This window comes from Anser anser (genome assembly GCF_964211835.1).
Source record: "Anser anser genome assembly, chromosome: 16".
NCBI classification, from domain to species: Eukaryota; Metazoa; Chordata; class Aves; order Anseriformes; family Anatidae; genus Anser; species Anser anser.
This window is the reverse complement of record NC_139737.1, coordinates 13,186,129-13,209,604: the sequence shown is the minus strand read 5'-3', so window position 1 is coordinate 13,209,604 and position 23,476 is coordinate 13,186,129. Positions and strand designations below refer to the sequence as shown.

Here is a 23,476-nt window from a genome sequence, read left to right as displayed (position 1 = left end):
TCCCTTAAATTCCCCTTAATCATCTAAAGCAACTTTTCACACTGCATCAAACGTTGATAGCAAAGGCTTGAAGGCAAACCCTGCAACTGACTTCAGTTTCACAGCAAATCAAAATTACTGTGAAAAAACAGTTGCCACTGACGTCTCCATGAAGATAGTTTCACAGTCCTTAGAGCAACCTCGTGTGACAGCTAAGCATTGAAGTCTGATTTTTCAGAGCAGTTAGAGACAAGTTTTGGGAACTAGTCATAGCATCCACATCCTCACAGCACAGCTGGAAATCAGATCCCAATGTCTATGCATTTTGAACATCGTAGAAAAAATGCATTTTTTGAAAAGTCAAACAGGTCACCCCATTCCTTCTTTTATGATTTTTTAAAATCTGTCCTTTAAATATATAATCAATGGTCATAATCTCTTGCTGGAAAACTTAACTAATGAAGACTGGACTAAATTCAAATTGTAAAAATGGGCTAAGTTGCTCTTTTACAGTCATTTTTACGGGAAAGATATTGTTTTCATTAATGTTATTTTTAGGCCATAGAGAAAAAAGGTTACAAGAGAAGCAAGAAGCAGACTGACAATTTGGAAACTATCCTCAAAATGTATCGGACATGTTTAAAAAAAAGCAAACTTTCACCTTCACTGGACTTCTTTGGCACTTTAAAACGTACAAGAAGCTTTTTCAGCTGCTCTCTTACAACAGAAGCTCTAACAAGACCTTTGTAGTTTAGAAAGTGTTCCTGACACCACTGAGAGCTCTTGCTGTGCTGTAGAATGAGAAGAAAAAATTACAGTGAAATACCTCCAGCAAAACAAAAAACAATCTCTCTTGGATCACAGTCTTGTTCTGTTTTCTTTTGTCTCCTACAACACTATTTATTGTTCTTTTCCCTGAAAATTATCTGCCTACACAGCAACTAACATGAGTTAGTAATCGTCAGTAATTACAGAACATGTTTGAAGCAACTTCTAAATGGCAGCAGAATAAACACTGTGAGGATATGTTCAAATAGTTGTTCCTCATTTCTTCACATGTAGTGAAAGAAAAAAGCATTAATCATTTCATTTTCACACACAAGTGCATTATATCATAAATTAGTCTGTTTTTAATCTGAAAATGTAAATGAACTTTTCTGTTTACTGTTTTCATTAAGTTCAAATGTTTTCATTATTTCTCCAGAAGCCAGCACTTACTCCAAGAATCTCTGCAACTGGCTGAGAGAATTACGCAGGTACGAAATCTAAAGGGCAAAGTTTTAGTTAGTACCTGAGCTTTGGTTAGTACCTGGAGCTGGAGAGAGGAAAGTCACTTTTTTAAATACTAGAGCCGTTACACTGGTTCAACTCAAGACTGTTGCAAATATATCATTACAGAAGTGCTTTATACCAACAAAACATACTTCTCCCCAGCAGGTATAGTACTTCAAAACTAATAGGTAAAACCTCAGCTTACAGAAAAGTATTAAGATTGCTGTTAAACCTTAGGGTAAATACATAACGTTACTGAAAAAAAGGATGTGTTGATCAATGAGGTAATTATTTAAAAAAAATGCTAGACTTTGATGCAGTTTATCACCAGTAAAACTCAGATATGTTTATAAGAAAGATACGGTAACATGAATTTCACTTAGAATTTGAACACCCGTTTTTCCTAGACCTTTTCAAGAATTCCAATGGAAACAGTTCTCTACAGACAAGAATTTTGTGCTGTACCCAAACCACAGAATTCTTTCTATTTCCCATTCAGAGGAACTACACAAGGTCTGTAGCAAAATACAAACAAAGCAGAACTATCACTTAATAGATTTGGCAAGTCCTCAACTTTGAGGATGCTATATCCAGAACTTCCAGAATCAGAACTGGTGGACATTCGAGTTCCTTACGTTTCTGCAAATCCACATACACTTGAATCGACTTACTTTCACAAAGGCTTCATAAACATTAAGCATAGTGAGATGGTCACCTTCTTCCACAGCAAACTTCCTGTGTTGCCTGGCCTGAAGAAGAAATAGATTTTTACAGGCAGATTGATTTTTGCAACGATCATGTCTAATACCCTCAGTTCCCATCATCTCCATGTTGCCTGGTGACTGTCAAAATTCTTACCATAAAGAGTAGGAGTTCTAGGCAACATCAATATTCTACTAGCCCACCTACACTGAGGTGGTGTTCTAAAACTTAAATTAGAAAAGTGAACTGAGAAGGAACGCCAAAAGCATACGAGAAGGATGCATTAAAATTAGGCTCTTGCTACCTTTGAAGAATTTGCTACATCCTAATACTTTTTTTTTGTTTCTCTCAAAAGGAAAGAGACTTGGGGAGATTTTTTTTAATTTGTTTCTTTCTATCCCCTCCTTTAACAAGCCCTCGTGCTGGTCAATATTGGATTATAACCCTCCACATTTCTGATCCTCAGAAGGAGACTTTTAACACTGGCAAGGAACTCCAAGGCTCCCACTGTTACTCAGTTTCTCCTTTTACCTATAACCAATAGGTAGAGTTTAAAACTGTTTCATTTTTCATAAACTTGCAGTATGCAACAGGCATCAGTATAATACCTTACATATGGAACATACAAAACAACATGGTTGAACTTACAGCTTGAGATTTTTGATTTGGAGGGATCATAAAAATATTTTGAATCTGCATCATGGCAGCAATTGTTAAAATTTCCTGGGAGCAGCCAAAATTTCCTGAGGAGTAAGTGGAGAAGTTCAGTACATGAAATCTTTTATCAGTCAACTTATCACCGTACAAAATAAAGAGGAAAAGAAGCATGATGTATTTTTAAAGTATATAAAAATGAAGTATCTAAACTCATGGATTTTCTTCACAAGTATAACAATGAATGTTTTTAATGGAAAATTACAAGACAAATATGTTAGACTTAATTATTGATGTATTAAATGTGTTAGACACTATCAGAGAGGTCCATTAGTTTAACGATTCTTTTTACTAAACACCATGCCAAGATGTATATTTCAAGTAGATGTATATTTCACTGTATATTTCAAGTTTAGCAAATGTCTAATACTACTCTACAGTTACTAAAGGTAGTATTCACTACTCAACACAAGACCACGAAGAAAAGTCTGAGGTGGTTTTACTTTTTTCCTCTTACCTGATTCCAGAAGCATCTTTGCAAACATAGGATTCAGAGGAAACTCTGCTATTCTTATTCCAAGAGGCTCTGTTAAACGGCAGTGCATATCCAGACCTGCAGCACATTAATAAATGCATCTGTGATACAGGCAAAAGTAGCACAGAAAGACTTCTTTCGGAATTTAAAGTGTACAAAAGAGCAGAATTAAGAGCTAAAAATATAGCAAATATACCTAGGAATAGAAACAGTTTTGTGACTTATATCTGCTTAGGTCACAGAGAAAAATAATTCAATATAATCTGAACTAGAGATGCCCAACTGTTGAAGATTCTCTGCAGTTTATCCTGCCTCATGCATCAGTAAGTGAACTGGCAGCCACGTTCCAACTGTAGCCTTTTTACTGGAGCTGAAGCGGTACAGGATGGAGGCATGGCAGCTTGATTTTCAGCGCATGAGAGAAGCCCCACAAGAAGACTAACAGGAGCAAAGGAGCAAGACTTTGGAGCACCGCAGATTGCATAAATAACCATAGAGTAGTCTGAGGAAACATAACTGCGACCCAGGCATTATATAAACATGTTATTTGACAGACTGCTTGGTGGCAAGGAAACCACAGTTGTACTTCAGCTGTGTTTCACAGAGAAAACCAAAACCACAAATCATTTCAAAGGACAATAGCTCTGATGACTTGTGTCAGCATACCTAAAGCCTCTAAACCTAGCTACCTCTATCACATTTACTTTCTTTTATTATTTGATATACTTTTACTGAACTTCTTATGACAACATAGTAAATCCCTCACCACACCCCTACACTAACACTTTAAGACATTTCACATGTCAAAATATTTTCCTCAGAAGCAGGTACAACAGTCAGCTTATGTGAAGTGATGAAGTTAACGTATTTAAACACGAAGTAAAAGAAATGGCAGAAATTAAGGTATGATTAGCTATCATTTGACCAGCACAATAGAAGAGGCTTAAGTGCTACCACCATTACTATAGAATCATGGAATATCCCGAGCTGGAAGGGACTCGTAAGGATCATTGAGTCCAACTCCCGGCACCACACAGGTCTACCCAAAAACAAAAATTCAGACCATGTGACTAAGTGCACAGTCCAAACGCTTCTTAAACTCCGACAGGCGTGGTGCAGTGACTACATCCCTAGGGAGCTTGTTGCAGTGTGCGACCACCCTCTCAGGGAAGAACCTCTTCCTGACATCCAGCCTGAACCTCCCCTGCCTCAGCTTGACACCATTCCCACGGGTGCTATCGCTGGTCACTAAAGAGAATAGATCGACGCCTGCCCCTCCACTCCCCCTTGTGAGGAAGCTGTAGACCGCGATGAGGTCTCCCCTCAGCCTCCTCTTCTCCAGGCTGAACAGGCCAAGTGACCTCAGCCGCTCCTCATACATTTTCTCCTCTAGGCCCTTCACTATCTTCGTCGCCCTCCTCTGGACACTCTCCAACAGTTCAATATCCTTTTTGTACTGTTGGTGCCCAGAACTGCACCCAGTACTCAAGGTGAGGCCGCACCAGCGCAGAGTAGAGCGGGACAATCACTTCCCTCGACCGACTAGCAAGGCCGTGCTTGACGTACCCCAGGATATGGTTGGCCCTCCTGGCTGCCAGGGCACACTGCTGGCTCATATTCAACTTGCTGTCAACCACAACCCCCAGATCCCTCTCTGCAGGGCTGCTCTCCAGCGCCTCGTTGCCCAGTCTGTACGTATAGCCAGGGTTGCCCCTTCCCAAGTGCGGAACCCGTCACTTGCTCTTGTTAAACTTCATGCGGTTGGTGATCGCCCAGCTCTCCAATCTGTCCAGATTTCTCTGCAATTTAATATCTTAGAATAAGTAGCCCTTCATTTAGAGATATTTAACTGAGTTCCCAAGTATGGAAAAGGAGAAATTAACATCTTTTTAACTTTCTACAGGTACATCAAGCCATAATCCATTGGTTTCTGTTGAATTCTATAAATCTCAAAGCAATTATGCATGAATATATACAGCTTGTGCACAGATGCCTTTGTAGCAATACGCCTGAATATAAACCAAATAAATCAGAGCTCTGCTTAAAGATAAAGATATTGCTAAGATTATTATTGAACACGCTCAGCAGAAAGTATTCAAGAGTCTTGTCATTAAGCTTCAAGTAACAATCACTAGTAACGTGATGGGCTGAAGGAGACAAAGTTATTTTAAGCTTAGCTGGAGTGGTCATTTCTGATAGGCAATAACTTACACAAATCTTCACCAAAATCCTGGATCTGAAGTAAAGCTGAAAATTAAGTCACTTTTTGCCTACTTATCTGTATTCCCCTAAATTATACTTAAAACTTACACCAGCTGACAACTGAGACCTTCAAAGGGGCATCAAAGAAGGCTAAGAGCTGCTCCTGATGTAATCTGTTTGCATCACTGTAAAAATAATCGGTCTGAGAACAGTGATGTGTTTATCCAACAGAACTATCTCAGCCTTAACAGCGTTTGCTCTGCACATGTTTCTCTGTTGGCACTGCATTGGCACAATAGGGTCCTGACCCTAAACTGCACATTTGCATGCTGTTACAATGCAAATGATGAAACACATGTTCATACTTGCGTAAGAGTTTTATTCCTGACTGCACCTGCAAACTCTTGGGCAGCTTCACCTCTGCAACTTAAAAAATAAATAAATAAAAAGAATCTATAGTAAGCCACTGAAAACCTTAAACTTCAGCAAAAATTTGAGAGTGAATCTATATCACGCACATACATTCCTTTCCATCTCAGACACCAACATCAGTGCTTCTCTGCTTTGCTACAAAAGCTGGACAGCCAACAAAGTAACAGCTCTACACTTTCCTGTGAACCTACCATGAGCATAACACTTCTGCCAAAACATCAAACAGCTAATCAGTGAGTTTATTGATCTTTCCTCTCCAATTCCCTAAGGTGGCTTTGGCTGCAAATTCATCCTTGCAACACACTTTGGAGCCAGTGTGCAGGCGCTTGTTCCAAGCTCGAAATGGCTGCCAAGAGCCAAGTGCCTTGAGTGAAACCTTCCTTCACAAGATGGAAATGAATCAGCACAGAACAAAATCACAGCCAAGAGAGCTACAGTTCCATGAGAATAAGAATTGTGCTGACTGCCACAAGTTACAACATGGCATTTGTAAGTGACGTAAAAACAGCCCCAAATGTCTAGAAGCTTCCAAACTTTACAGCCTCTTCTATACTACCTTTTTCCTAATGTTTACATTATGTAGCAAATACTGTTAACTTAGTATTTGTAGTTAAGAAGTAGAGCAGACTTTCATTTTGATTACTTGTTCTTGCATCAAATTTTTGTTTTGCTTTAAGTTGGTTGCACTCAAAAAGATTAAATAGCTGTCAGAAAAGTGTTCTGATAAAATTAGATGACATACGTTCTGCTAACCGCAACAAAACTGAAAATTGTGTATAAAACTATTGCTAGAGTGTGATTTTAATGTTAGCAGTGTTCAACAGGAGCGTAACAAATACAAACCAAGACGAACACGTTTAACCTCTACCAAATTTGAGAATATGCTATGAATAGTAATTTAGAAAATATTATAAAAAGATACTCTATTAAGTAACTAATAAAAAATTACTTTGACTTATACTCTCATGGTTTTCCATGTGCCTTAGCATGGTTTCCAGGAGGATCAGTCCCATGATCTCGTCAGGCACAGAAGTAAGACTGACTGGCCTGTAGCTCCCCAGGTCTTCCTTCCTTCCCTTTTTAAAAACTGGGGTTATGTTTCCCCTCTTCCAGTCAGTGGGAACTTTCCCAGACTACCACAACTTCTCAATAGTTGATTCTTCTCATGAAAGTACAAGGCAATATGCAGAAGATAGCTACAAAGTACACTTTTAGACGGTTAAATTCTAGTTTTATACTCCATTCAACCGATTTCTAGTTGTTCCCATAAAGTTACTGCTGCTATTTGCTTGCTTACCTGTGTAAAATAACCTTACAGTAAAAGAAAGTAAATTCAGGAAGCTGAAATACTTTTCAAAAAATTAAAAATAAAAAAAATAAATCTTTCACTGGTCAAATCTGCTATTTCTCTTACTCTGTTCTCAAAAGCAAACTTAATTAACATCCATCCAATCACCAAATCCAAATTAACAATGTTTTTCATAACTTCTGTAAGATAATTAAGTAAGGCAAAGTATATTCTCACCTCCTAAAGCATACAGCAATTCCAAAGCTTGTACCATTGACTGTGCAGGAGGTGGCTGTGAAGAAAAAACACAAATTGTTTAAAGTTATCATCACAGAACAAATGAATTTTCACAAAAATTCTTCCACAAAATCATTACATTCTAATTATCTACTTTCTTAAGCAAAATGAAAAGAGTTCTCAGACTCTTCCTGTCAGCTTTCCATTAACCACCAGTGCTGCAAGCCAAATCCATCTCAACAGGCTCATCATAATTACTATGACACTCTCAAGATCCTATCAGCATACAGAATTAGGCCAAGCTAGAAAAGGCAAACTTTCTTTATCCAAAAGCGACTGCCTTAACAATTGTTTCTTAACTTTCTCTTTTAATGCTATCATATCAGATTTAGTTACCAATATAAGAGTAGCTAGAAACTTCACAGAAATATAAGAATTGGTACTGCTCTTTTTAATGAGACAGATTTAATTCTGTAGATATTTCTCTTCCCCCTACAAATTTAGTGTAGAACAACTAGTTAGTTTTGCAGAACCTTAATGTGTTTTTCTTCCCAAGCTGTTCTCAGCACTTCTAACAGCAAACTCCAGAATACAAACAGTCGTTATTTCTAAGTTGCCACACACATTACTTGTACTAGCTGATTTCCACAAAGCTATTTTACTGCCTGATAGTAGGCAATGAGGCATGCTTTCCAAATTAACAGGGCAATAATTACTGGTTAATGGTTCTATGGGTTACCAGCAAGTCATCTCACAATATCTGTTCTCACTAAAGAAAGATGACAGGCTCCATTGTCCAGGACTCACTGAAAGAAAGGGGAACCTGAGCACGTTGTCAATTCCCAAAGCCTTCAGCTGCAAGATGACGGGTGCAAGGTTACTGCGCTGCATCTCAGGAATGGTGGACTTTGGCAACTTCTCAAAGTCTTCCTCTGTTGCAGGAGAAAACAAAGCCATTTGGGATTCAACTCTTACCTTGGGCAAGCCAACATGACAGCATTTCAAGCAGCCATTTCAAGTTAAAATTGAATTTGAAAGACCAAACAGGTGTTAAAACAACTAACTCAAAGATGATGTTTCTCTAATTACTGTATTTAAAATTACTTTAATGTGAAAATTCTGTTTTATCTACACTGGTGATTCTGTACTTGACCCACGTTTCAATTGGAAATGTAAATTCTTCATAAAAATCTGGAAATACTTTATTTTTCTTCCAATAGTTTGATATAATACTATAAAAAAAGCTTTGATTTTGAAAAAGGGACAAGGAAAAGTTCAAAACAAACGTTCTCAATATAAAAATACTATTTTTAGTAACTATTCAAGTCAATGAGGTTTTAAAAAGTGTATTGAAAATAATGACTAAGGATTGAAAAACAATTTATTCAGCAATGCCTTTTTTTTTTTTTTTAAAGGCATACTTACTATAAATTCTAAGCCTGGAGAAATACTTCATGTAAGGTCAAAACCCCCATAACCTCTCTATCCATCTCTTCTGCATTACAGAAGGCAGCAGAGACACATTTCTATGCTAAACTCACCCCAAATCAAGACAAGAAATACCTCACTTATTTTTCATGTCCCGACAGAAACTTCCTCTATCTCTGGTCTCTCTCATACCTTTACTAAGACAAAGGTAGCTTACCTTTTCTGTACTTTGGTCCAGTCAGTGCACCTTTTATTTATTATTTTTTTCTTTAATGTTTCTTAAAACACTCATCATTAGGCCATCTCTGGGGCACACAAAAATAACTTAAGTATAGTCATGTAAGAGATTATGTTGACAGGAGCACTAAAACCACACAGGCTGACTAATCCTGAGACGCAGTATCATCATGGCCACCTACAGAGTAAAAGTGCTCAGTGCCACTACAAATGTCGTAAGAGATCACGGTGGTATCACCTGAATTCTTAAACAATGCTCTACAGTTCCACATGGAAAAATACTGCAAACCAATATGGGAAAAGGTGCTCTGTTTCAAAGATGCAAGGACCACACATGCGAGAGACAACTATGAAATAACTTTTTTTTTTTTAATAAGATGTATCAGCAAGAAAAATGCTCTGTAGTACATCCAAACACCTACCTCGTGAAATGCAAGCAGATCTCACACAGATGTATTTTAACAGTATCACCCAGACCTAATGACAAATTATTAATCTCAACAATTTACTAAGCATTTGCTTTAGTCTGCAGGCTCTCGTCCATTAAAATGTCTGCTAAATTTAAAGCAAAAGCAATTACATTAACTCTCGGTTCTTCACTGGACACACAAATTTAGGGAATAAGTCACGTCTTTGTTTGATGTGGCAAGTGCTGGAAAGCACATGTATGTTGCAAAAAGATATAAGCCTCAAAGCTGCAGTAGAACTAGAGAGAACATCAGGCACATAAGCTACTACTGTGCTCAACTGTAAAGCCTTTTCTCATTAAACAGCTGAGAATAGAGACAGTTGGATTGCAGCTTTCTGAACACTGCCAGGTGGCTGACAGATTCATTTGTAATACTTATTTTTCTACAGTGCCAGCCTAAATAATTCAGGACGGCATTTGGGGTTAGCACCTATTGCTCTGAAAAAGAGACCGCATAAGGAAGTTTTCCTCAACCATCTGATGAATCCTTTATTAGACACACAGTCTAAAGGGGACTTTAGTCACAGTGGAGAGTGTCATATGCGAAGCAAATCCTCAGAAACCAAAACAGAAGTTTTTTTTCTTTTTTAACCAAGAAAGGTAAATGAGTAAACTTGTCACTCTGAAAGCTGTCAGCAATTGCAAGCCTGAAATACTGATACAACCTCCCTGCACTTTCCCTGATCAGTTTGTATTTCTGTTTCATAAAAACGATTCAGTTTCCAATGCTTAGCACGTACAAACAATGCGCTTTTAAATATGCCAAAGGAATAATCAAGGGAAATTTCTATCTCTTGCTGAAAGAAGAAAATGCAGTTTTGTTCCCCTTTAGCTAATGCTAAAACAAAATGCAAGTCATACCAGCAGACTCATCTTCCCTACACAAATTACTGACCTGTATAAAGTCTGTAACATTTTCCAGAGCGGTTCCGGCCGGCACGCCCTGCTCTCTGATTAGCTGACGCTTTGGACACTGGTACCACCACGAGGCATTCAATGGCTGTTTTTGGATTATAAGCCCGAAGCTTCACAAAACCACAATCAATTACAAATGTAATTCCATGAATTGTGATAGAAGTCTCAGCAACGTTGGTGGCTACTATCACCTGCAGATATGAACACAAGGAGGATACCGTGAAATGCCCCAATTTCCATTACACTGTCAAGCTACCATCAGTGCACCAGGACTGAAATACAAGCCTCCATTTGAGATTGAAAGATCTCAAATACAACAGTTTCAATCAACACACACTGCAGTTAAAAAAGATACAGCAGACGCAGCAGAAATAGCTGTCAACTTGAAGTAAGTCCAGTGTTTTACAGTTCCACAATTAATTTCTTAGTCAGATTTATTCTCCCTTCATAAAAGCAGTAGAACTTGGCTGCGTTTACAAAGAAAACCATTATCTGACTGTAAATTGAATGTTATTATGTAGTGAACTAGAATATCTTCTCTCTGCTTCTCAGTTATAGTGAGCTGTTACTTGTAACACTCATGCAGGGCAGGAGATAAGAGGGGGGCAGAGTTGATTCATTGTTCCACGTTCAGTATTCCTGCAGAGATGTCCTAAAATATTAAAAAATAATTGCTCCCTGCTGACGGGGAATTTTAATCCTTATTTCACCTGAAAATAAAAAAAAAGTAAGTCTTGGCAATTAATTGACATATCCTGAAGACAAAATAAGTATTTATCTCTCAATGTTTTCCAACATCAGATGAACAGTTTTACTCATTAGACTCCAGAAGGCACAAGAAGTATAACAACTCATCCCTGTGTAATTGTCAGCTTATCTCAGCCCCAACACAGGCTCTGCCTAAGCACTAATAATTGCGACCAATTGGATGACAGTTCTGTGATGTTTAAACATCCAAACAAGACTTTCAGAAGTCAACACAAAGCATTTTCTATGTAAGCCAAGCAAGTCTTAACTTGTTTCTTAAGTGAAAATAGAGCATTTACCCACTGTCATTAGTTTTTCCTTTACTAATAGAAAATAGACATAGACAGTCCACAGAAAGGAAAGAAAACAGGTGAAAGCAGAAGACTTCAGGGTGTAAGAAGCTGCAACTGGATATAAGCAAAAGCTGCAAGTGGATACAGACACACACGGCATGTAAAACAGCTCTTAAAAATTCAGGATTTGAAGTAGACAGGAGAGCTAGAGCTAACTTATCTAGGAACAATGGAAGATGAAAAGGGAAGCCAGAGAACATGATTACGGTTCGCATTGTGAAAATGACAGGCACTATCAGGAGATGCAAAAAATCTTCATCCATAGAAGTTCACAATAGTCTTGTGATGTGAACGTTATATATGGTACCTGTGAAACACAGACACCCTTCTGGGTGGTAGAAATGAAGACATAAATTACAACCGTACCTTCCTGACATTGCGAGAAACTCTCTCAAACACCTTCATTTGCTCCGGATAAGGCAGCCCAGCATACATGGGGAGAACACGGAGGTGTCTTTTCATTCCAGTACGAGAAAGGGCCCGAGCCTGTTCTATAAGCATTGAAACAACAGTCTCCACTTCCTCCTAGAACCACAGCAAGACAAAAAAGGGCATGTGGGAATTTTCACTTCAGTATCATACAGCTATCACCTGTACAAAAAAAACCACAAAAATAATCCTAATATAGTTTTAGTTGTTCAAAATCCAGGACCACATGAATAGCTCCCTCAATTTTTAAATATTCTCATATTAATTGCCATTTATATGAAATATATATTTATATAAAATATTTATATCCATTTATTCGAAACAGTGTTCCTTCACAAATACATGAGAAAAATCGCAAAGGAAGGACTGAACAAAGCTCAATAAGGAGGAAGTAGGCCTGTTTTTCTGTGCATCTCAACGCGTGAGAGAGCAAAATGAGAAGCCATATTTTGACTGTGCTGTGGATCTTGATGAGGTATGACACAGTACCAGCATTAACACCTATCCTCACATGTTCTCAGAGATTACATTCAGAGATCAGCTGTGGCATCTCACTCAAAAAATACAGACAACAAAATGTTTAGACTTTGCCTTATCATATATTAAATTCACTTTTTCAAAGTTGAATCAATAACGGGGATGAAAACTTTCTTGTAGAAACATGCAAGATGCTAGTGAAGCTATTCAAGGTAGCTTGCTCTGTACTGGAAGAATGATAAGCCACCTCCCATTCACTCTTCTGGGCTGCAAAGTGAGCTGACGGGCACAAACAGAGCAAAAGAGACTAGCAGACCTCATAGCAATTTGTTTTTCTGTCATAGACTTCAGATTTCAAGCCTAAAAAATGAAAATTCCATTTGCCCTATTAATGATCATTCACTGTCAATTTTAACAACTTTGTAGGTGTGACTAGCACCAAGAAACAAGCTGTTCCGCATATCAACAAGGCCATAACCATACAGCATTAAACAAGGGAAAACATTATCCATTACTAGCTCTGATAAATTCAGACCTAATTACATTTTCTGAAAGTCCTTGGGACTGGCCTAATTCTGCTCCCATTGACCCAGAAAGGTTCATCATCCTTAACAACTGTAAAGTAAGCACAGCTAGGGAAAGATGGAGAGACTTTGCAAACCCAATAATACAGCACTGTAAAGCAAAAAAAATTGCTTTTGTCTATACCTGGCCAGTTAAAAATGCCAGTATATCACCATCATTCTCCATCTGGTGAATTTTCATTGCAGTTTCCACAGTTGATTTTACGTAGTCTGGAACAGGACTGTGGGGAGAAAAAATAGCAGAGATGTTAGTAGAAAAGTAAATACAGATGCCTCACTTATGTAAGAGTAGAATAAAAAGCTAGCTTTTGGACACTGCACATCACATGCACAACATTTAATTCAGGATGTGTTCTTTGGAATCAGCCTTTGACAATTCATTTGTTTCCTTGACACCAATGTGAGTTTAAAAAAAAAAAAAGTCTTTCTACATGTGTTCTGCTGCTGTAAGCAACATCCCACCATTTCAAGGGCTTTTTTTAATGCTGTTTTTCCAAGCAAATATGCAAGTGTTTACTTCAAATGTATAACTCAGCTACGACCACGGGCCTGCTCTAAGAAAAGAAATATAACCATAAGGATTTACACATGCTATTACCATATTTTTCATATGATCAATTTACCATTTATTAGACATGTTCCCAAACACATCCGAGAACTGTGGCATCTCCCCAGAGCGAACTGACATGACCAGAGCTGGTTGTACAAATGTGAATTCATGTACGCAAGTTAGAAAGTTCTTTTGAGAATTCTGTTTTAACGATTTCCACTTCGGGGGCTTTTGAGAGGCTATATGCATTTATTGCAAAATGAAACTGATGGATGAAGAAAAGACCCTTCAATTTGTCCACAGCTTTCACTGTTTCATCACTTTTGTACTTATGTTCCTGCTCTTCACAAAACCAGAAGATTCATTCAATCTGAAAACAACACTACACTTATATCCTTAATTTCTTGGTATGAAGGCTATGAAAATATTTTGAAAGAACAGCTCTGTTTGCCAAATCAAATGTTACACCTCCTTACTGCTGGTTTGTGTTTCTGACTTTTAACTTAAGCAAAATGACACCACGGTCAGACACTCTCCTAATCATCACTGAGAAGATCAAAGAGAAACACACCTCTGTAAGTAAAAGATGTCCACTGGAAACGTCCTCCCCTCCACAGTAAGGATCACACTGGTATCTTTGCTGGGGTCACCGGTGTCATTTTGATTAAAGAAATCCCTGAATTTCTACATTAAAATAAAGACAAACGCTTTCAGTTTGATAAATTCAAAGAAGTGAGGGAAAAACCTAAAGACAATAAGAAGTCAAAATACTATTACTTGAATACATTCTTCACAAATTCGACAGTCTTTTAATAAAGTACTAAATAAAAAAAAATGATTTTGTTGCCTTATATTCTGGTTGGGATTCAGGCACTGGAAAAAGTAGATGTATAATCTTTTTTCTGGATCTACCGAAGCTAAGTAAAACATAGAAATTATTGTTCTTACAAGTTTGAGTGAGGCTTGCACATTCTCGCCTATATTTTTGGATAAGTAAATTTTACCGTTTCCACTGAAAACCAACATCTCACTTTGTAAAAGCAGAGTTAAGCTGATTTATGTAAGTTTGGGACTTGTGTTGTGAGACACTTCCATAAATTTTAAGTTTATCACCATGTAATATTTAAATAAGTAACGAGTGAACAGCAAGAACACAAATAATCCATCTCAAATCAAAGAGATACCACAAACTCTGTATTTAAACAAATGTATATACAGTCACTAGTTAGTATGAGTTAAATTACTAGTACTTTACATTCACTGCAAAGGCAGACTATTGTCATGTTCTCTAATGTAACGTATAGAATACACAGTATTGTAAGTACTACCAAAGCACAGCATATTATCGCTGTTTATTGCATATGGTATTTGTCACTAAAGGAAGTCTCAGTACACCTACATCAGTGCTAGATGCAGCTCTCACCACCACAGCTCATGAAAGATATAGTGGAGTTCAGAGAAGTACAGAGAAAAGCAATGAACACGATAAAGGAGACAGAGTAGCTGTCTTACGAGGAGAGGCTGAAAAGGCTGGGACTCTGCCTGGGGAACAGAAAGCACACAGCTGAGGTTTACAAAATCAAAGGTGAGAGGAAACTTCTTTTTGTTTGAAAAATCCCATACTACTTGAACTAGGAGGCACTTGATCGACCTAGCATATTTAAAAGAGCATCTCATTAAATAGTAGGCGGCAAACTTCTGGAAATTGCTCTCACATGAGGTCACGGAGACTTACAGATTCAACAAGCAGATTCAAAGACAAATTAACAAATGGCAGGTCCACAAACAAATGCTAGAAGGAAACAGCAGGAATGTACTGTCTAAAAACCCTATTACAACCATTGTGGATGTTGAGGCAGCTCAAAAAAAACGGACCCACAGCAAACGGACGGGATCTCCCTAAATAGCATTTCTCAGTGCTGCAGCTGCTGCACCAGACAGATCACTGTGCTGGATAAACTGCTGCTCTGATCTAGGAGAAATTTTCTGTTCTTACTCAACGTTAAACTATAACATTTTTAGTAAGTTAGATAAATTCCCAGAGGCTGCAAGTCAATCACAGAGTTTATTTCTCACTGAAATAAAACCTCCTTGTCTGTCACTTACTTTTAATGGTCTATGGTTGTATCAAATTATTGCTATCAGTAAAACAGAACTAAACCAATGTCTCTTACTAGATTAGATTAAGCCAAAAAAACATCTTTTTACACAACAATGCCACTAAGATGAAAAAAGCCATGAATATACGAAAAACATATTCATATTTAAACTTACTTCCAAAGAAATTTGGTAATGTAATACGTAAAGCAAATACAGCAACCTAACTGTAGCAGATTTTTTTTCCTGCATTCCTTCCCCCCTTCACCACTCAAACAGAAGCAATACTTCACAAGAAGAAAGCAGCACAGAAGATCAGCTGTATATAAACAGAGGTGGAGCTGCCACTTCAGGTCACTTCATTACAAACGAAATTTGAGAGAGATACCTCTGCATCCAAGGTGGCTGAAGCCACAATCAGTCGAAGATCCCCACGCTTCTTTTGAATCTAGTATCAAAGAGAGCAAAAACATCCAGAGTAAAAATTATTTTCTGAGGTATAAGGCTAGAAGCAAGTTTTAGAGCATCAACAAGAGAACTGCGTGTGGAGCTTTATATAATTAAGAGTAAAAAACAACTGGGGGTATTCAGTCTGTAATCACAGTTTACTCTTAATTTCTGGTGGTAGTCAGATCCTTAGTAGATTGAAAGTCACCAGCTCCCCGTGAGATTACTTCACACGATCATCATCAGCAGAACCAAGATTGTCTTTTTGCTATTACCACATAAAGAGAAAAGCCAGCCTTACAGGGAGGAAACAGAGCAACCCGAGTGTCAGATGTATCATGTACAACAGGCTGTAAGATAAATGAGGAACTAGAAATCTCCCTCTCTCAAATGGGTCCTCTAATCAGCCATCAAGACCAGAGGTCTAGCAAAAGCAATTGCAATGAAAAAGGTTAGAGGACACTAAAAAAAAATAACCTTTTTTAGTAGGCCAATGGCAATATCTGTATAGAGAGTCCTTTCATGGGCTTCATCCAGCATGAGAACGCTGTGAATAAAGCAGAAAGATAAGATTTTAGAAATGGTTAGATTAACACTAGAATCTCTATCTTCCTGTGTTCTATGAAATACCATTGTTTGAAATTTGTTTCTGGCTTATTAGTGTTTACAGCCTCCTAGAAAACTGAGGAGATTAAAAAAAGAGAACAGAAGCAAAATGGGAGGGGAAAAGTAGCTAATGCATGTGGTACATACACAATGTTCTTTATTCAGGCTGTTTTTTCCAGAAAGGGGTGCAAGAAGCAAGGTTTATCTTCACTATACTGCATAGGTTTTTTTAGAATAAGCCTGTGTTTTTTTTTTTTTATTATTTATTATTAGCGTAAGAAAGAAAAAGAGTTTAAAACTAGTGTATGAATCAGTTCAGACTCCACAAGGTACATTTATGTTTTGCTCCAAAAATTGCAGCACCAAATCCTGCTGGGTTTGGCATTGCGATGATCAGTTGATTTTCTAACAGTCTTTACAACATAAAGAATTCAATCTCCTGAATAATTTTCACATCTTTTTATTTAACTTATCATACCTCAGCCTAGAAAAAAAAAACACACTGTCTAACAAGTCACACTTCAGCAAGCATCATTCCATGTTTCTTTACCTGTATCTTGTTAATAGAGGATCAGCCATCATCTCCCTCACCAGCATACCATCAGTTAGGAACTAAAAGTGAATGCAAAGAAAAATGTTAAAAAACAAACAAATGAACAACACACACCCTAACAGATAGTCCTAATTACCCATGTGATTTTTTAATATGAATGTTTTTTTGCCTGAAGTTTTACTTGTCTTTCATTTTCTAATGATCTATTAAGCTGAATTACTTCCAGCTACAGAAGCCAAATCTATTTCTGAGTATTAGCCTGGAGATAAGCAGAGAGATTGGTATTGAATCAGTATTGAACTGTTGAAAGTGAGTTGTTTTCACAATGAAAATATAATGGACTGGAAGCAATGGAACGCTGCAACAGAAGTTTCTTCACACTCGTCTGTAACATGACAATCTCCTCTACAGATAACATTCTCCATGTCAGTCCAGTTTTGACTCTCTCAAAGTAAACTACTTAACGGCAATTGGGCATCTGACCAGAACACAAGCCTTAACATTCCAACAAAATACAACATGTTAATTTAGTAATTTCTTCTTAACTAGCCAGTGGAAACAAACCAGCTTCACATAGCCATCAAGCAGAGTTTGACTGAGGACTCCAACTTTGACTTTGAATTGGGCAAAAGCTTGTTGTCAAGGTAAAAATCTCCAGATTTCCAACCCCAAATGGTGAATCATCATCATCAAAAATGAATAAACATCTTTATCTCTTTCAAACTGCTATTAGTCTCAGAAAAATAAAAATTAAAAGACTAAATTCTCATTCACCCTCATTCCTCTTCCAACGTAACTAAAGCAAACTCTCGTCTGTACACTACAGAAGCAAAATATTGCTCAGAGGGCTAAGGAACAGCTGCAAAGCTCGCTATTTAATCCATATTAAATTACTCTCAGTTAGCCTGCTCATCTTCCCTTTTATTTGCACTTTTAATCAAAATCTATTTTTAGGGTGGTGAGAATAGTTGAGCTTTGATTCACTGCAGCCTTTCACTATGACTTTGAGTGGTGTATCAGGTCACACTAGCACCGTATCAATAGCTAGCAACTAGCTTGAAAATCTTTACTTTTAAAAAGGCGGCTGCCAGACCAGCAGAATACAGCACGTTCTAGTAAGGTCTGGAGTGCCACAACCATTTAAGCACACTCTTGGGGTACCCACCCGGAAACCAGGAACGCTACCTGTTCTCTTTACTGGGCATTACAAGGTTCTCATTAATTTTGCAAAAGTACTTTAAGAGTTTCAGCTAACCTTTCCAGAGGAACCACATACTGTTTCACCTTAATTCTTGTAGCCTGGGGATCCGTGCAGTCATCAAAGCGAATACAATATCCAACTTCATGACCCAACACTGCACCCCTTTCATCAGCAACTCGGCCTGCGACCTGAGAAAAGAGATCTGCATAAACAAGAGACAGCTCACAGCAAACTTCACTCTGTCATCGTTTTGTCCATAGGGAATTGGCATTAAAACAGGAATAGAGCTACTGCTTCTAAAGAACTACTTGTTCTTAATGAAATACAGAATTCTGTTTCACACCACAGTGCATGCCTAATATAGACCTGGTAAATACTTTTAAGATGTTTCAGAACAACTTAAATCTGTTTCACACTGCTTCCACTTAGAAAAGCTACAGAAGTACTTTTTTGTGATAAGGACTCTGAGAGACCTACAAAAGCGGCCCTCAATCAGTCACAAAGCTGGGGAAGGACTCCATACCTGCAATTGTGGGAATGCAGTTTAAGAACACAGCATGCAAAGAGGACAGGCACATAGCATGCAGAGAAAAAAGTCATCAGTTAAGCTAATCTGTCCCTGAACTTATTCAGACTTTTTTTTTCTTTTACATGAAGATGCTACTCTCCATTTCATAATGCAGAATTCAGACAGAAAAATGGCAGAATAATTAAAAGCAACAACAATTTTTGGAACAGTAGAGCTCTGGGCCAGTTTTAAGCCAAGAGCTCATTTAGCTAAATCTTGAATCACTTAGACTTATCCTACTGAATATTATGTATTATCAGATTATGATTTCAGCAAATTGCAGAAGACATTTAAAAGCAAAAAACACAAAAATCCAGAACACAAACATTAGTTCTGTTTAAATTCCAACAGCAAGCTATCTTCAGTCATTCGAATGACATTCTAAACCATACTGGTAGGCAACAAATTCATTTTCACTTGGAATCTTAACACTCCTTCACTTTCAGGCAAGCCTTCAGGATAACTGTCAGCCTGAGTTATGCAAGCAGAACTTCAGGAATTTCTAAACTACACTTTATGTCTGTGCAACTACTGCTCTTCACTTCTGACAGCCTCCATAGCCTAGCTGAGAAAGCGGGTAAGCAAACTGGTTAAAATTAAAAAAAAAAAAAACAGTTTAAATTCAAGTAATAAATCACCATCAGTGTCTCTCATCTCCCTGCAACTGCCATATAGCACAGGCAGTTTGCAACATTCTTAAAGAAAAATCCTACTGTGACTATATACTAAGCGCTACTTGAGTAATCCTATTTTAGCCTTAAAAATAACATGCTAAGAGAGAAAAGGGAAAAGAGAAATAAGTTTGCCCGGAGAAGTCATTGCAGTATATGCAACATCTTGTGTAGAACCATCCAATGTCAGATGAATGTCCTATGAAGGGGAAAAGGAAGGACACTGCAGGCAGACTGCCCAAAGCCCAAGACGCAGCTCACTGCTAGGGACTGTTTCCTTAACCGCAGTGGATCTAGCCAAAGACCGCTGGATGAGATGATACAGCCGGGTAGACAACTGCTCAATCTTCTACATTTTTACAAGAGACATATGCTGATGTACTGCAGTTACAGTTTCATGCCGTTAATTAAAAAAAAAAAAGGCAAAATGGGGATTACAAAAAGGCACCTCAGTTTTCTATAGAAAGAGAAAAAAATCAGGTATGAACTGCTAAAAAGAGGTACACCACCTCCCATTTCTTCTACTGGCGATGTTACTGCACACAGATTTGCATCGCTACTTTACTTTCAGAGAGCAGTTAGGGGTTATGCAAGCGTTATTCTAGTTGAGAGTCAAACACAGCTCAACCTTGCACAGTCCTAACTCCCTGTACAGTTCTGCTGATGCAACTCAATTTTATTTCTAAGCTTTTACCTCTGCAATTCTGGGATTGGAATTTTGGCAAGACCTACTAATCTGGTTGAATTCAGCATATAGCACCAGCAATTCTGGAAGGAAGATGAGCAGAAAAGTCTATTCACTCAGGAGCTCACAGAGTTGTCATTCCTGCCTTTCAGCAAAACTGCTAAGAAATCGGAGGTTATAATGACAATAAAGTGAAAAAACTGGGGAGAAACTCACTGAAACAGCAGCAACTCGACGAGGCTGTGTCACCCCAACAACTCTTCCTTCAGCTGTCCAGCCAGCTTCTGCTAGGTACTGCAAACCAATAAGAAGGACAAGAAATGAGTCACCTGGGTTGTGATTACAGCAAGGTGTTGGTTCTCCACACTCTACATTTCTTCCTAGTTCTGACACAAAATGATGTATGACCCTAGGAAATCAGTCACTTGTAGATTTTGTGCATTATTAATCACACCATTAAAAACAACATATTACCATATTACTTCCTAAGCACATTAGCTTCCAGAAAGCATTCTTAAAGCAGTTCTTTGGGTCTCAAGTATTAATCTGATTTTTTTTTCTTTTCTCTTTATTTTATAACCTCTTTGAGGAAAACAAAACTAAGCAGCACAAGACCAGTGCTCACACTGGAACAGATGACATTCATCATAACCCAAGAACTAACTTCTGCATATTCTTGGACTTCCTTCATTCCTGTCACAACAGAGAAAGTTTTAAGAAAATACAGAAATATATACTTGAAAAATCTCCAAGAGCAAAGCTCATTAGAAACCTGCACCTTTTTTCCTACTCAAAAACATATTCTCTACAACATTTTAAACTTAAGTCTGACAGAATAAGGACACCTACTACATATAGCACAGTAACTACTATTTGTACCAGCATAATCTTGTTGCGTGTGGTCCTTCAGTGTAGCGAAAGAAGGCTTTGTATTACAGATATATCAGCTCCTGCTATGCAAAATTAAGCTTTATTTTTCTCTCCTTTTGTTCACACACACAGAAAAGCACTGGTAAATTCCCACTCCTACAGTGCAGTTCAGGGATGCTCTTTTAACATTTCATGTAAAATTCCCTGAGGGAACATTTGATTTTACCAAGCTGAATGCACACTTACTTGTGGAATTTGCGTTGATTTCCCACATCCTGTTTCCCCAACAATCACCAGAGTTTGATAGTTCTCCACTAGATAAAGTATGTGATTTCTTAGCTGAAAGATGACATTTTAATCTCAAAAACAGATTTGTACAAAAATAATAAATTAACATTACAGTAGTTATATAACGACACAGTAAATTCATTTTACAAAGTACTTACTGTCAAAAGTTAAATCATACTTTGAAATTTACAAGCATTATACGTACAACATATAGCAACTTAAATCTACAAAGCCTGTAGATTTGCATTAAGGTAATAAACTTTTGCAGGAAATATCCTGCATAAAGGAAATGCAACTACTGCTGTATGCTGTAAAATGTTTCTATGCTGCTTTCTCAAAACAAAAACATAAAAGCCAGGCACCACACAACAGATTTAGTATTCCAAAAAGAACTTCTGTACCTTAAAAACAGGCAGCTTTTGTCTTTGTTGTTCAATAGAAAGGGAAGCATAAGGATTGTAGATGATAGTTACACCACTGCTCTCAGCAGGACTCTGCCTCTCCTCTGAAACACTGACACCAGGACCTTCTGTACCTAAATGACATAATTTTAACAGGAAGAACACGCTTCTGTCAGCTGCATCACAGTACTGCCAAAATCAGTACGTTCCTTACAAAGGAGAATCATGGATAGCAGCATGCATCAAAAGACCAACTTTTCTAAGAAAATAATCAAAAGCATTCAATAAAACAAGCAAAAGTTCTTTCAAATGAAATATCTTTCTCGAATACGTATATGAATCTTTAAATGAAGATAAACGGGGGAAAAAAAACACACAGGAAAAGTATACAGCAAGGTCTTGGGACCTTTCTTCTTCTGTGCAATAGCTCAGATGGAGATTCAACAGCCATCTCAGGAGTATACTCGCGACTTTAAGCCAGCCAGCCATTTAACAGAACTTCTCTTGACTAACATGAACTGCATAAGCATTCAGCCTTGTCAGCTTATGAGGTACGCCACTCACTTCAGCTCTGTATCTACCTTAGTAATTGAAATTTGATTTACTTCTGCTTCAAATTAACATATAACTGCTGACAACCAAAACCACTGAATTACTTAAGCAAACCTGAAACTAAACCTCATCTTGGTAAAGGAACGTACCATCTCTGGCTACATGTTCAACTGGGAATGTCTGAAAGCAAAGAGAAGGCTTCTCCTGTTTTGTAGGATGTGTTTGCTTGGGCTTCTCTCACTGTTTAAAAACAGTTAGTCCCTTCTCAAAGCTGCCCAGCAAGATTCATAGCCTATTGACCCAATCTGAAGAGCCGTTAGCAATGCCTCTGATAGCTATCCACGCCCCAGTGCACCTGGGGAAGTTAAGAAGCTCAGAAGCCTCTTGCCCTGTCACTGGGCACCACCACCAAGTGCCTGCTCCAGCATTCCCTGCTCCCCGCAGCCGGCGTTTGTGCACAGAGACACACCCCGAGCCTCCCCTTCTCCAGGCTGTCCCTGCCACCCCCTGCACCGGCCCCACATCACCTCTGCGGCCCCTCGCAGAGCCGCATCAGCCCGCCCCCGCCTGTGTGGTGCCGGGCAGCCCACGGAGCGCCCCGAGAGGTGCCGCAGGACGGCCCGGCTCCCCCAGCGCCCCTTCCACCCAGCCCAGACCCGCAGGGCCCAGAATTCCCTCCGGGCCGAGGGCACGGAGCCCTCAGCGGCTAGAGGTAGCCACAGGGAGCAGAGGAGGCCGAGGAGCGCCCCCAGCCCAGGCCCCGCCGCCCTCACCCGGCTTCCAGAACTTCACGGGCCCCACGGGCGCCGCCATCTTGAGGCGAGAGGCCACGCGGCAGCGAGGGGCGGGGACGCGCCGCCCATTGCCACGGCCCCGCCGCCCGAGCGGGGAGGCGCCGAGCGCGGGGCGGGCCTCGGGGCCGCGGCTGCTCCCCCGCGGTAACATCGGGCAGAGCCCGGCAATTAACAGGCTGAAGGATCTCAGCCTCCAAAGCGTCCTGCTGTCGTTAATTAACTACAGATAATTGCTTCCCTCCCCGCCACGAAT

At 38.8% G+C, this 23,476-nt stretch overlaps 1 protein-coding gene across 2 annotated transcripts in view; it reads right to left on the bottom strand.

Annotated features, from left to right (window-relative positions):
• The window catches only part of DHX35 (DEAH-box helicase 35), a 31,178-nt gene extending 7,826 nt beyond the window's left edge, over positions 1-23,352 (bottom strand). For both annotated transcript variants that reach the window (XM_083801052.1, XM_083801053.1), the window contains exons 1-18: positions 23,203-23,352; positions 21,878-22,011; positions 21,435-21,527; positions 20,535-20,612; positions 18,478-18,582; positions 17,191-17,252; positions 16,512-16,581; positions 15,976-16,035; positions 14,062-14,174; positions 13,065-13,161; positions 11,817-11,975; positions 10,331-10,541; positions 8,109-8,233; positions 7,302-7,356; positions 3,125-3,220; positions 2,602-2,696; positions 1,923-2,000; positions 641-770 (exon numbers count right to left, since the gene is read on the bottom strand). In XM_083801052.1, coding sequence (XP_083657178.1) covers positions 641-770; positions 1,923-2,000; positions 2,602-2,696; positions 3,125-3,220; positions 7,302-7,356; positions 8,109-8,233; positions 10,331-10,541; positions 11,817-11,975; positions 13,065-13,161; positions 14,062-14,174; positions 15,976-16,035; positions 16,512-16,581; positions 17,191-17,252; positions 18,478-18,582; positions 20,535-20,612; positions 21,435-21,527; positions 21,878-22,011; positions 23,203-23,242 — 1,801 coding nt within the window. In that variant the 5' untranslated portion in view covers positions 23,243-23,352. The remainder of the gene's footprint in view (positions 1-640; positions 771-1,922; positions 2,001-2,601; positions 2,697-3,124; positions 3,221-7,301; positions 7,357-8,108; positions 8,234-10,330; positions 10,542-11,816; positions 11,976-13,064; positions 13,162-14,061; positions 14,175-15,975; positions 16,036-16,511; positions 16,582-17,190; positions 17,253-18,477; positions 18,583-20,534; positions 20,613-21,434; positions 21,528-21,877; positions 22,012-23,202) is intronic.
• Positions 23,353-23,476: the final 124 nt, after the last annotated feature.